Below are 14135 nucleotides of genomic sequence, written 5' to 3'. Positions count from 1 at the left end.
AATGAGCTATTTTTCAGAGTTGAAATTAATAAGGCTTAGGTAGAATGATTTTATCTTTATGTAATAAGACAATTTTGATTTGAAATGATTTAAGGAATATGATACAGCCAAATGTGAAGTGCATATAATGTAAAATCATCTAATGCATTTTAAACACACAAAATATGGTTTAACCTTAAGTTTCCTAATGAAATCAAATATTCAAAATCTTAGTTCACACTGCAGTAAGGAAAGAAGTATATTTGTCAAATCTGTAGTCCTTTGAAATCAGCTCAAGGGCTTTCTACGTTTTACTTCACCTAGTGAGTGTTCCTGTTGACTACCTAGATTTATCATCAAACATGCAGTCTAATTCATATTATATGGTAAGTCTTGTCTAGCATCAAAATCTGGAGAGAACAGTACCTAGCAGCAGTTACTAAAACAGAGCTGCTATTGTGAAGATAACGTCAGCCCTTCCACAAGCTTTGTTTGCTGCTCTTTCTTTGCCATACCCAGCACCCCTCGAGCTGGCTGACGTGCAGATGCAGAGCAGTGACTATCTTTGTGTGGCTCTGCTACTGAGCTGGCTGGATCTGCCCCTCACTTTCAAAGGGGTTCTTGACTGCAAAACCTATTAGTTTGGGCGCAGAACCATGAAGATGTGCTTACCCACTTGGCTGCAGGCTGTTCAATCTTTGTAGGTCGTGGTGGCTTCCTCCATGCACTGGCTGGTTACTGCACCTGGGGGGTTTTGAGCAGAGGAGCGTCACTGTTTGGTCGTTGCTTTTTGCTTTTGTGCCAAGCTCTGACAAAATAATTTTGATAAAAACTTACTTTGATATCAGTCTTCTGAACAGTGGGATTGGCAGTGCTCTAGTATCCTGGTAGGATCCAGTATCCTCGAAGTTACATGTCATCGCACATTTGTGTGACTACGTGTAGTTACCCAAGCGGGGTTCTGTAACAGGTAGCGTGCAAACACTGGGGTGGATGTTCTGCCACAGACAGAGCTGGATGTACACTCCTGGAGTGTATAAAGTACTGGGAAGCCACAAGAAATTGATTCCTCCTTTTTACTGGTTCCGTGAGTTCCACACTGATAATGTGTTTTCAGTAGTAGGTTGAAAGTCATGGGGTTTAGCTGGTATGTTGTGTCTGGTGAGAGACCTGCAATGCTTAAAATGTTCTCTGTCCTTTTTTTTTTTTTTTTTTTTTGCCTTGATTTACTTGTCTTCTTGCATGCAATACTTAATAAAGTTTATGGTTTGTTTATAGCGTGAAGGGCTTTGTGGTCTTTGTGGTCTTTGGTCAAAGGTAGTATGCATGTGTGGTGCACTGTGTGCTCTGACAAATGTTGTGGTGTTGTAGGAATCTGAGAGAAACAGCACTGACTGGTTATTGGTTGCGAGACTTAGTGTGCTTCTGGGAACAGAAATCTAGAGTTTTCTCCAATGTAGTAATTCAACGCGTGCTTTCTGTCGTAATATGTTGGTTACCTGTTACGTTGTGCTGAGGGTTAAAATCCAAACAAGTTGTTGGGAAGAGCAGAACAGGATGTCGCAGAATGCTGCTTTTTCTTTCTACTGTTTCTGCTAAAGCCTGAAACTTTTGGATGGCAGCAGTGATTAGCAAAGTGCAGAAGTTTAAAGTTGATGCTTACAGACAGCAATAGAAGAAGAGGAAACTGTTGGGGGAAAGTGTATATGCATTTTCAGCTGAAATTGGTGTTTGCTGTAAGGCTAGAAAATGTGCTGGCAAAAACAATGTAGTAGCATGTTCTAGACTAAAACTAATGGCTGCAAGCAAAGAGGGAATTAGCATCTGCAAAAAAAAAAAAAGAATATTTCAGTGGTTTTAGTTAGAATATCAAAAAAGTGACTCCCTAATCTCCACTTTTATTTTACTTTTTATTCTGTTTTTCAATCAATGAAGCACCTTTCCCTTTCTGTTCCCTCCTCCATCCCCAATGAGATTTTAAGGAAAAACTGTGCCTACGGATCAGGTTAATGACCAAGAAAATAAGTTTGTCACTTTTTCAAAGGTCTAATGAATCAAGGTAACGGCTTCATTTTCTGCTATCTTTAAAAGTAGTTGAAATTCTATAACATTCAAGATGGCACTGTAGAGAAGAGCACCCTGTGTTTTGTTGCTGGACTGCAGAAGGAAGCACGTGTTTGCCTCTAGGAAAATACGCATTTTGTTGAGAGACTTCTTTATTGAGTGTTTCTTTTCAAGAGGCTTAGTATTCTGGAAATTTTTTTTCTATTGTAGAAGTTCCATGTACCATTAAACACGATTATTATTTTGATGAACAAGCACAGCTGGCATTTCTTTTCAATATCTGACTGCCTTCTTTTTGAGCTATAAACGTGCTGTTGTCAACAGATTAGCCTTTGGGGCAGCGAGTTAAATTGTTCATTTCCACTAATCGCCAGACAGGACAGGAGAACAGATATAAACTGGTTAGACATGCTGTTCAGAAGTGGTGTATGAGCTTCTTCCGTTTTGCTTATCGTGATATATATATATTTAAAAGTTACTCACTGACAGTTTGTGTCAGCGTGCCTGTGCATTACGTAATTGGTTAAAATTCAGATTGTAAAATCTTGGAGTCTGGTTTGTAATAACTGCCTTCTGAAGTTCTTCAAACCTTTTCCTATGTCTTTTATCCTTGCGTTCTCATTTATTTTTGTATGAAAAGATGGGTACCCACACACACCCAGTGTGGAAAGGAGTATGGATATAGGAGAATATGGACAAAGATGGCTTTTGAAAAGACTGAGAAACCTTCGCAAGTTCAGTACGTAGCAAATAGCTCGCTATCTGCCCTGAACGCAGGGGTGAGCTGAAGCTGTGCCCGGTGAGCTGCCCATGGGAAGGTTTCCCATGCCTGCTGCAGTGCCGGGTTGAAGAAAGGGAGAGGCTAAGTGGTTAGGCTGGCTCTTAGGAAATTTCAGAGCAGGTTTGTAAGAGCAGTCTACAAGAGGAGCCCAGAATTACTGCGTCGCCTGTCGTCTTGGCTGCAACACGAGAGGTCTGAGCTAGCCAGGTGCAGAGAGATGGGGAAAAGCACACACTCCAGAAACAAACTTCAGCTGGATATCTTTTCTTCCACCCTGACCACATATCTAGCATAGGAGGGCTTGTATTTCACTGAATTATGTACTGGCTCTGTGCTGCACCTCTGCTGTTGCATTTCATGGATTCTTTGTGGTTGAGCCTGCAGAGAGAGAGAGACATTCATTTAATAGAGGCAAGCACTTTGGAAGTAGAAACTAAAATAGCTATTTTATCTTATTGGAAGCAAAAACATACATTATCATGCCTAATTATTGCAATAAGGTGGGAATTTATAATGAAAGGCAGAATATATTCTTGCCCTCATCTATTCAATTTGAGAATACTCTTACGTTCAGCATATTTATTAATTTATTTTGCGCAAAAAGGAACTATTTAAATTCGATCAGTCTTTTTATTCTTTCCTTGGTGTGCTAGTTAGCTTTCTTTGTAGAAATGCAGATGGCTTAGGTAACTTAATACTGTAATGCCAGAAGAAGACACTAGACCAAACTCTCTAATGTAGTTCAGAATCATCCATGCATCCTAAGTACCCAGTACTTGACTGACACTTGCTTTAGTGCTAATGGAATTATTTAGCAGTTACTCTTAGTAAACGATGTAAATCAAAAATACAGTGCCCATGGTGTGCGTGGGTAACAATTGTGTAGGAGGACATGCACATGGAACTGCATTGTACAGAGGTATGTATATTTTTTCTATGCTTTATCATTTGTTAAAATATAAATATGCCTATGGATTGCATTGCGGATCTGATTTCTGTCCTGATGGAGGTGTTTTTGTTCTTCAGTTTTGGCAAACGTTCTGCAGGAAGCTTCAGGCGCGGCTGTGAATGCATTGTTTTAGAGCCATCTGAAATGATTGTGGTAAGAATATTTTTTATTCAGTTTCTTTCAGTTTTTTTTTTTTTTTGTTTTTGTTTTTTTTTTCAGAGTAGGATGTTATTTTACAGACCAGCTTTGGTAACACTTCAGTTTACACTAAAACTTGAAGAGTCTTTTGTTTTGCCACATGAGCTTTATAAATCTAAGATATTGTACGTAACTTTCTTGCCTTTTCTTGCACATATACTTCAATGGAGTGATAAAGGCATCTGTTTTATACTGTTGTTACATTTACTTTTGCAGTTTTCTTGTAAAGCTGTAAAGTTTTCTTTTTGCTAGAAGAATAGTGGATTAGGGTTTTTTTTTGTTGTTTTTTAATGTTGCCTTTCTCATTGGTACATGTAAATGGTTTAAAGTATTAAGCTCTAGTTAGTTTAAGTAATTGTTTGACTGAATTAAATTTATTTTCAACTATGAGGTTTTAGGAAACAGTTTGAATATTTAAAGTACTTCCAACTTCTCTACATGAGTTATTTTGTTAGTGGTGTCTGCTGTAGTCCAGTGGCAGAACAGCATCATCCCTGAAGGCTCATGGGCTCACAAGCTTTTAGTCCTCATTTGAGGGTCCATCATGTGAACAAATGCACAGTGAATGAGCTGGATGCTTTTTGCTCTGTTGGTGAGATAGCGATCATTTCACAGTACTGGTGTGACAAGTACTAAGCCATATATAGATGTTAGTTCAAATACAGACAGTGACATTAAACATTTTCCTAAAAAGTGACAGTTTCTGTAAATCTTGGAGAAGTCCAGGAAGTTGTAGTATAGCTTAAGGCTTACAGAAGAGAGACGTTACTTAATTTTAACTCTTAAAAAGTACTTTAACTTCCCTTCTTGTAAATGCAGGCATGATTTTGTAGGTTCTGAGCACTTTGATCTCACTTTAAACAGATAAAGGTGTTTGTATAATGGTAGTTTTTTTTGTCACTTTTTGGTTATATCTCTCCTTCCAATTCTACCTCAGAAAACTGTCTTATGAATTTAATTCAATACAGTGAGAGACATGGAAGGCATGTGTGAGAAATGCAAATTGCTTTTTCCATATCCCTAAAGCTGTCAGCAATTCTACTGTGTTTAGAAGCAGCTAAATTATTCAACGGCAGCCCATTATTATCACCCTGTACTGCCCCCCTGATTTACCTTGCCAGTTTGTGTAACTGGTACCTGAACACAGGTTCAGGAAATGTAGTGTTGTCCCTCTGCAGGGGTACAACAGGTGTAGTTATGTGCACATCTGCCTGTCTTGTGTATTCCTACCTCAGTAAGTTGTGAAGAAGAGGGATAGAAAGAACAGGCATAGGGAAAGAAGCTGACTAAATAGGAAGATAAAAGAAGGAAGCTCCTGTACAGACAGACAATGTTACCATCTCCTGGAAAACCAGAAACTGTATTTGTCCCCCCCCCATTGCTATGCTGAAAATTCTGTTTAGTGACATGAGCTGACTAGTATGTGACACTTCTGGTGGATTTGTTGCAATTTCTTGAGAGTTTTTGTCTATTTCTTTTCCTTATTGAAATATACAGAGGACCCTCGCTAGGTGCCTGAAATTCTTCTCTGCATCTTCAGAAATACTGTTTAACCCTGCAGAGTGGATCCAAACTGAAAAATGAGTTAACTCAATCCCATATATGGCCAATGCTGATTTTTTTTTTTCTCTGGTTTCCCTGTTAGTGTAAAGTTTCTGTTAGTAGAATGAACACAGAAGAGATGTTCACTTTCAGACAAATTACTATAAAAAAGGTTGTTCTTCTCTTTCAGGAAAAACAGAATTCTCAGTTCAAAAATTTCCTTTACAGTGTGCTATTGTGTATTAGCTTAGGACTATGCCTTTTGAAGAATCTGACAATTAGAAGCCTAGCTTTATATTAGCATATACCTAATTGTTATTTTTATTCTTCCTGCTATTATTTTGAAATGATTTGGTTTTATGTAGATCCAGTCCGTTAGAAATCCTTTTTATATGCTCTCAAAATATTGAAGAAAATAATAATAAACAATGCTGCCTACTGAAGAGCAAAGCCTTTGCCATATGTTGCTTAGGAAAGATCCCAAGGGACACAGATAAGTCAGTCAGTAGGAAAACTAGCAAGTGCTGTCCCATACAAGTTTTCTTTTCAAAAATGTATTGAGTAGTGAAGTGTTTATATCTGTGCAAGAGAAGAATTGAGAGGGAAGGGAGAAAGCATTTTTTCCAAAAATGCTCGTGCTCAGTGTTTCTGTTTGTAGCAGTTCTTGCTTTTTTGTTGTTGTCCCTCTGGGCATTTGATTTTGTTTTAGGCTTCACTCTTTGCAATGCAGGAAATGCAAAAATTCACAGCTAACTGCCTTTTTTTTTTTTTTTTTTAAATAGGATTTGTTTCTAACATGGAACAGTTTTATTTCTTGTGGGAAATGACGCTTCCTTGCATCTATTATAGGTTGATTATATGGATGAAAATGAAGAATATTTTCAGCGCCAAGCTTCTCATAGGCAATCTCGAAGGAGATTTAGGAAAATCAACCAAAAAGGGGAGCGGCAAACAATTATTGATACTGTTGATCCTTATCCTGTGGGGAAGCCACCTCTACCTAGAGGCTACCATACGGTAAGCTGTCTGTATTGTTTCACAACAACATAAACAGTAAAACTACTGAAAATAAAAGTCAAAATGGCTAAACGTGCTGGTATTTTTAAAGATGTGTGTTTTTGCTGGGGAGTTTCCCCTTAAAATATTGTGAATTTGGCTCCATCAGCTTACATCTTAGTTCTGAGCTGAAAGTATTTTTTTGACCATGAACGTCATGCATTATTTCTTAGTGTTCGAATCATTATTTGAAATTGTGAAAGAAAGCGTGTTCTAATTTCCTTTTGATGATAGGTTTCAGCACAAATAGTGTACAGTGCTATTGGTCAGTTGGTGAAGCGCTCATTCATGTATATGATAACAGTTGTTGCCTGAAAAGGACTGTACTGCATTGCAGTAGGCCAAATTCTTGGATTAATTCTGTTATTTCTTCTTGGAATCCAGAACTTAAATGTCAAATTAACCTTTATTGATGGTCTGCCTCAAGAGCCTTTTATATACATGGGTTTCAGTGAGCTACATAGTCTGCCCTTCATCAGGAAGATCACTTGGTCATTTTACTTTCTTTTATTTTGAGTAATCTTACATGTTGAAGGCTTGCAGGATTTCTCTTGGGATCAAAATAATAATTAAATGTTACTCTAAAAAATGTTTTGTTATATGGCTTTCAAATTGGGAAAAGCTCTCCTAGATTACTGTTTGGTATTGATTACAGATGTAAGCAAAGTACTGGAAAAGCTGTTTGTCTTTGACTCGCACTTGATTGCTTAAGCCCCCAAATCTGCAAGAACCATAAAGGCATGGGCATAAATAACTTTGTGCATATTTAATCTCAGTGAGTTCATTTGGCTCAGTTTTGCACAATGTAAGCCATATGCATATAAATTTGCAGGATTAGAGCTTTAGTTTTTAAAATACTTTCTCTGATCCAATGCAGAGTTGTAGGCTTTTTCCATTTTTCCTTTATCCTATTCCTTGATTTGTTTGCCAGTTCCCCATATATTCAATGTGTGTCTGTAAGTGTGTAGATGTTTGATTACATCTCCCGTTAATTATACAGGCTTTTCCTCATGAGTTGAATGATTACGTCTTATGCCAACAATTTGTTTTTTGTTTATACAACAGCTTTTAATGGTTTAATTTTCAGTGCTGTTTTAATTGCTTCTAAATTTATTACGGATTGAGCCAGTTCACTTGGTTTGAAGATGAAACATTCTACTGATTTGTTTTTTTGAAAAAATAAAAATGTGGAATTGTGCTTTGTAGGAGTTACAAGCACAGGAAGAAATTTTCTGTTGATGTTAGATGTGTACAGAGCTTAGTAAGCCATTCTAGTGTGATTTTTATCTAATACGAAGGTAATATTTAGATTACACACAGTGCCATTTGCATTAGTAGGTCCATGCCTGTTGTATAAATTTCACTTTAGGTATACAAAATGAGTTTTTCCAAGTTTAACTTTGGTACTAAGAGCAAAAGCCCATTGTGTACCATTGTGTTGTGTGAGTTCATAATGATTTTGTGTATGTGTTGGCAAATTCATTGCAAGAGGGATTTCATATTGAGTTGGAAGAGATTGCCAAATAAACTGTAAAATTTGCAATAATTACAGTCAAATGTTGCTTTAAAAATGTAATATGATGCGTATGACTCACTCTGCTTTTTTTCAAAGCAAATATTGAGTCAAACAGAACTCAAATGAGTTTTACAGTGTAGTAAAGACTGTCTCCGTGCTGGCCCATTCCTTTCTATTTTTACAGTATTTGGTGATCTTATATACATTGTTCTCCCATTCACTTCTATTGCCAATACCTTTTCTATTGCTTCAACCACACGTGTTAAAGACTGCATTGTCTTCTCTCCCTTCCTATTTCCTGTCCCTTGACCTTATATTTTTTTAGTCTTAATTTCTTGAAAAATCAAGTAAAGAAAGCGGATGTGTTGGAAACACATAGGAATTCAAAGCACGCTGTAGAACAGATCTTGAGGTCTTGTCACCCATCTATCCATTGGCCAGCATCTGCCAAGGTCTCATCTTTGGTTCTACTTCTGAATAAACAAAGCAGCATTAAAAATGTAAATGTACAGATATTGTGGTAAATAATGTCATGGCAGACTGAAAATGGATGAATACAATGGATTTGTGTTCAGGTTTGCTCTTCATTGTGGATGGGTTCTGGTGTAGGTGTTAGATACGTGAGACTCAATACAGCTGCTTTGATAACATTCTCAAAATCATCACTGAATGTGTAGTTTTCTTTTATTTTCTAATCTTTAGTTACCATGTAGTATGAACTTTTTGTTGATTAAATTATTAATACTTTATTTCCAATAGTTTCTGAATGTTTTTCTTCAGAAAGTGTTTTCTGAGGAAAGTTTTATGAAAACGTAGAGGGAAGTATTAAACTATCTTAAGTGGAAATGCATGGCTGTGCTTTTCAAGAAGTTAAATGCAGTGCTCTCGGTTGTGGCATGGCTTTCTGCACATGAAGCCAACGTGTAGGGGACAGCGGGCCTTCATTAACATAATTTTAACATTATCTTCATAGTGGTGGAATGTACTATGGCATGTCTGATAATGTTCATCTTTTCCTTTCCTCCTATATGGCATTCATTTCATTTTGGCTCACAGGAATGCACTAAACCTCAGGTATTGTAACTTACTGTGTATGGTCCACTAACAATGTACTTGTGGGTTTGCAGTGTGATGTGATGATGCTGATGCAGTGTTCCGACTAAAAGTGCCTCCTAGCTTTTGCTTTGATGCTGGAGCAATTTCACTATAATATTCAAAATGTGGAGTAAGTGTGGAGCTTGGTGACAGCACAATGCCACTTGCCTAGCCTGATTGACCTTTCTTCCTTGCTTTGCTGTCCTGTGATTTAGCAAAAACAGATTAATAAGCAAAGGGTATACATGAAATAGTTAGGGATTGACAGACATTTTACTTATGTATCTCTTCTGTGACATTGAGGACTTAACCTTTGATTTCTGATTCCAAAAATAAGGACCGTTGTATCTGTTTTGTACCTTTGTCACTAGAACGGGGAAATGGAGTGTGACAACGTGAGCACAAAGATAAATACTTGCAAAAGTGACTTGTGCTTTTTTAAATTTTTTCTGGTGATGTGTACTGATCTGGTAAAAAGCTGTCAGATTTTATAGACTCCTACCGAAGTATAATGTGGCCATTATTTGAAAGGCTAAAGGACTGTGCACAGGCTTGCCAAGTTAGGGGAGGAAAGTGTGTCCAAGTGAGTAAAGTATTTTGGAATGGCACCAAAACACGTAAAGTACAGTTTTGACTAACATCAGATCTCAAATGCAAGTTCAAAAGAAATCTGAGGATCTGAATCCCATCTTTGGCACTTAAGTTGCATTTGTCAATGCCAAAATAAGTAAATACTAAGCATCCACCAAATCCAACATTTGATAAAAATGTGTCTTGTCAAGCTGTTGAAATGTCTTCACTGTTACGCATTGAGAAATTTCTTGTGATACAAAGAACTGAAAAGAAAACTGTTTTCTTTACCTCCAGAATTCTTCCCTTCCCTCAAATATCACTTTGGTCAAATTTTCTGGTATTTTGTCAGGAAAGATGTTTACTTCAAAAGATTCTTCCATATCACGTTACTCAATTAATTCCTTTGAATGACTTCAAAGGGTTAGATTTCAATATGATTCCAGTATCATAGGCATTGACTTCTGTGCTGAAGCTCGTTGTTCAGTAAGTAGGGTACCTTCTGTGTAGGAACCCAGTTCCTTATTTTGAGATCAGCGTTCACGGGTTTTTCAGTGGAATATGAGTACTTAAAACATTATGGCTAGTAGTGATAATGTGTTCCTCGAGTTATGATATGAATTTGAAGTACTTCATAATGTTTTGATAATTTACCCTACCGTTTGAAGGACCATTTGAAATAACGAGATTTCTAGGGGGAAAATCTGAAAATAGAGATTTCTAGGGGGAAGAAGATACAAATTTCATAATGGATTGAAATAACATGGCATCCTTTTTGACACAATTTTTAGCTTGGTAAAATGTATTTGTTCTGATAAGTTTAGGCGGAGCTGTTTCTACTTGAATCTGGAAAACCTTGTTGAGATTTTTTTTTTGATAGAAAATAACTTTTTTTGCTTGTTCTTATGGTATGTCAGAAACTGTTTTTAATAACACCTCCTGACTTAGTAATAGGAACTGTATTTTAGCTTTGAACATGTATTGTCTTTTGCATGTATGTTTACCCAAGGCTGTTTAACCCTGTTCGGCTTAGCCTTGGTTCTGAGGGACTTGACTGAAAAGGGCGTGAGAAACTGTAGCTTTCCTACTTTATGCTGATTTTTTTTTTTTTTAATTATTTAAGATAGCATGGTCAATTATAGGATGAATTTAAAACGGGGTGGGCTTTTCTTGCAATATCTTATCAGCAGTAAGGCTTGTGGCTGCTCTGTGAAGACTTGGTGCTGCCATATCTGAGTGTTGCCAAGCTGGTGGTTATAGGCCTAATGCATGACAGATTTAGTGTAAGATAATGAAGTTCATAAAAGAACTTTGTTCAAGATGAGATGCTGTTCTTTAGTGTCATAGAGGTTGTGAGTAGTGATTTATAACTCCTTGGTTTGTGATAATCTGTCCATTCTGTGCCTTTTGGTGTTTAAGCTAGGCTGTGGGCTTCTCCAAGGCTGTGCTGTAGTCTTCACTTTGCTACAGGTAAAATATCAGAGCTGACTAGGGGACTTTCAGAGAGGTGCTGGAAGACCTGTAGATATAATGCTGAAGCACCAGTTGGCAGTCCTGAACAGAAATTAGTGTGTGGCTTTTCCTCTCTGAGAATCCGTGCAGGTTTGAATTAGTTACCAGAGTTAGGAAAATTGCTGTGAGTGCAGCCTCAGCCAGGCTTGTTGAAGCTACAGAGGTTGATGCACAAGGCCCCTCTACCTTCAGGAGGCTTTCTTGTCCCATTCAGCTTGAGATTCACGAGGGGACATCTGGTTATCGCCCAGAGGAAAAGAGCATCGATATGTGACCATCGATAACCCTGTTTTTTTCCCCTGGGTTACAAGCATGTTATAATTTTATTCTCTTAGGCTGTGCTGTGGAGCCACTCATCCTGCCAATAACATTATGGGTATATGAGTATTTTCCTTAAGGATTTTTTTTTTGAATCGTCTGACTGAAATTTTGAATGAGGAGAGCTGGGGATGAAACCATGTCTGATGTGGCAGTCTCATTTGTAGGCATGACTCCACTGAAAATAAGTATGTGGTGTTTTTTCAAGGCTTTTGGAGGCTTTTTTTTAAGTATTAGAACTTGTTCATTTGAAAGTCAGGAGCAAATGAACAAGTTGTAGGAACCTTGTTTCCTGCTAATAACTTACCTTGTAATGAATAATCTTGGCCAACTCGCCTTTTCTCCTGATGATGTTTGCATTCGCATTGCCTAGTGAGAGTCTAAAAGTCCTGGAATGAAAGTCTATGTTCAGGTATTTCTGTTTTATGGAACAGAATTGTCATTTATTCCTGAAAAATTGCATTAAAAAAATCAGTAGTTTCATGTCGCAGTTCTATCTTTAGGAAGGAACTTTTAAAACATATGACTTTAAACTTTTCTGTTGGAATGTGATGCAATAGCCTAGTTGTTTTCCTTATTTTATTTAGTATGTGTGGCTGATTCAAATGGCATGGAAGTCTGTAAGATGACGAGCAGCGTTTTCTTGTGGTTAATACAGTACGCCCGAATTTGAAAGTGCTGATTCTGTTCCAGGACTTTGTGACAAATGCCCAAATTGTAATGTAATTTTGGGCAACACTTGATGTTAAAAAACAGCATGTTACAATTACTTCTTTGTGTGTGTGTTTATTGTTTATATTGTATAATATACATTTTTGGTTCTTTTTCATGGACCGTTTCAAATGATCATGAAATAAAGTAATACATGCTTGCTTCTCAACAATGTAGACTGTCATTGTGATATATCTTGCTATTATGTATTCTTGTTAGTGCATTGTATTCTATACAGTAAATTGATGCTAATATATTAGTCTTAATAATACAGAATTTCAGTCATTGTAGTTTGAATCAGTTGCGACAGTTTCCAGATATCTTAACCACAAGACATTAGTTTAAAGGAATGCTGTTAATATTTCAAGGCTGTATATAGGCGCATTATAGGAACATTTTAATGTTCCCCATGATTTTTAGGATTATCCTGCACTTGTACTAGAAAAAGTTCACTTAATATTGAAAAAATCAACAAAACACGCAAACGAGGAGCTGATCACTAAGCAAGGAGAGAGGAAGCAGTGAGGATCATGTTATGTGGCATGTGCAAAATAAAAGGAAAAAGTTCTCCTCACTTAAAGTGGTCTTTTTAATAGTAGATATCATAGCCACTTAGGGTAATTGGTTTCATGTTTCCATTGAGGAAAACTTTTGAGAGAATTCTTAGAGCCTGTAAGAAAGATTATTTGGAATTTTTCAGAGTAGAGCAAGAGTACACTGGAGCAAGAACCAGACTTGTTCTGTTTGTGGTTTTGAAACATTCATTTCAGTAATGTAAGCAGAGAAATTGTCAAACCATAATTGTACTCACACCTAAATTTACAGTTTATTACCGATAGAAGGAGGCACGATAGGCAAGTATGATTTAATTGCATGTTTGCACAAATAATACACGTATGCACAAATTCATTTGTAGTGATAGAATCTTCAGTTTAAAGTAACTTAAATAAATTCTATTTATTGTTCTTTAATGGAATGAAAAAGAAAGTGGCTAGCTGATTAATGCTGTCACATGTTATTGCCATTTTACCAGGAGGGATATTTGTTCAGTTGCTTTTGTCGGTGTGCAAAATTCAGCATGTGATTTCAAATGATGCAGCTCCTCTTGTTATTCCATGATGGTGATACTCATGATTTGGAATGAAGTTAAAAGCTGTATGTCGCACTAGGAAGTAATACAAAATACGAATTGTGTCCTTAGTGTGTACATGTAATATTTGAACACATGCAGTAATGCTAATTCCTGAAGTGTATGGTTGTATTATATATAAAAGGGTATTTTGAAGCGAGGCACATAAGAAAATAAGAAAATTGTGGGGTAGTACCTGAAATACAAAATTCCTGAGAGAGTTTGGGCAGTGCCTGCTGACCTCTTTTGTACAAGAGTTGCATATTTCTTCATGGGAACATCCACAGATAAAGCTAAATGACAATATGTAATTTCCACTCCTACATTCTGTATTTTGTGGCAAAACGCAGGCTCTCAGCCACACAGCTTGCTTCCTTCATCTGTGCTGTAAGGAACAGTTACTGTTTAAAGTACTTCATTATATTATGTATTATTGTTAGTATATGTGCAACACATCTTATGTGGTGTAGCACCCAAAGTAAACCCAAATTGTTAGATCTTCCTCCTTTTAGAAATGCCTACTGGCAAACTAATGCAAAATTAATGACATGCAGTGTGTTATTTACTCAACTTGCAGCTTCTGTCAAAGGATGTCTATTTTTGTATATTACATCATCTCTGCTGCAGAGCTCATGTATCCATTGGGATTTACTGTTCTTTCATTCCTTTTAGAAGGGCTTAAATTGATATTGTAACTGGATTTGTAGTTGTGATT

General features: G+C 36.9%; 1 protein-coding gene across 7 annotated transcripts in view; it reads left to right on the top strand.

Annotated features, from left to right (window-relative positions):
• Positions 1 to 14135, top strand: part of RAPGEF2 (Rap guanine nucleotide exchange factor 2) — a 183648-nt gene that overhangs the window by 90144 nt on the left and 79369 nt on the right. For 4 of the 7 annotated variants that reach the window (XM_035323554.1, XM_035323556.1, XM_035323553.1 and 1 more), the window contains 3 exons: positions 3851 to 3926; positions 6363 to 6530; positions 9142 to 9159. In XM_035323554.1, coding sequence (XP_035179445.1) covers positions 3851 to 3926; positions 6363 to 6530; positions 9142 to 9159 — 262 coding nt within the window. The remainder of the gene's footprint in view (positions 1 to 3850; positions 3927 to 6362; positions 6531 to 9141; positions 9160 to 14135) is intronic. The other 3 variants (XM_035323558.1, XM_035323560.1, XM_035323555.1) reach the window with 1 other exon arrangement.

The sequence above is a fragment of the Oxyura jamaicensis genome, chromosome 4 (assembly GCF_011077185.1).
Source record: "Oxyura jamaicensis isolate SHBP4307 breed ruddy duck chromosome 4, BPBGC_Ojam_1.0, whole genome shotgun sequence".
Classification (NCBI taxonomy): Eukaryota; Metazoa; Chordata; class Aves; order Anseriformes; family Anatidae; genus Oxyura; species Oxyura jamaicensis.
This window is presented reverse-complemented; position numbering and strand designations above follow the sequence as displayed.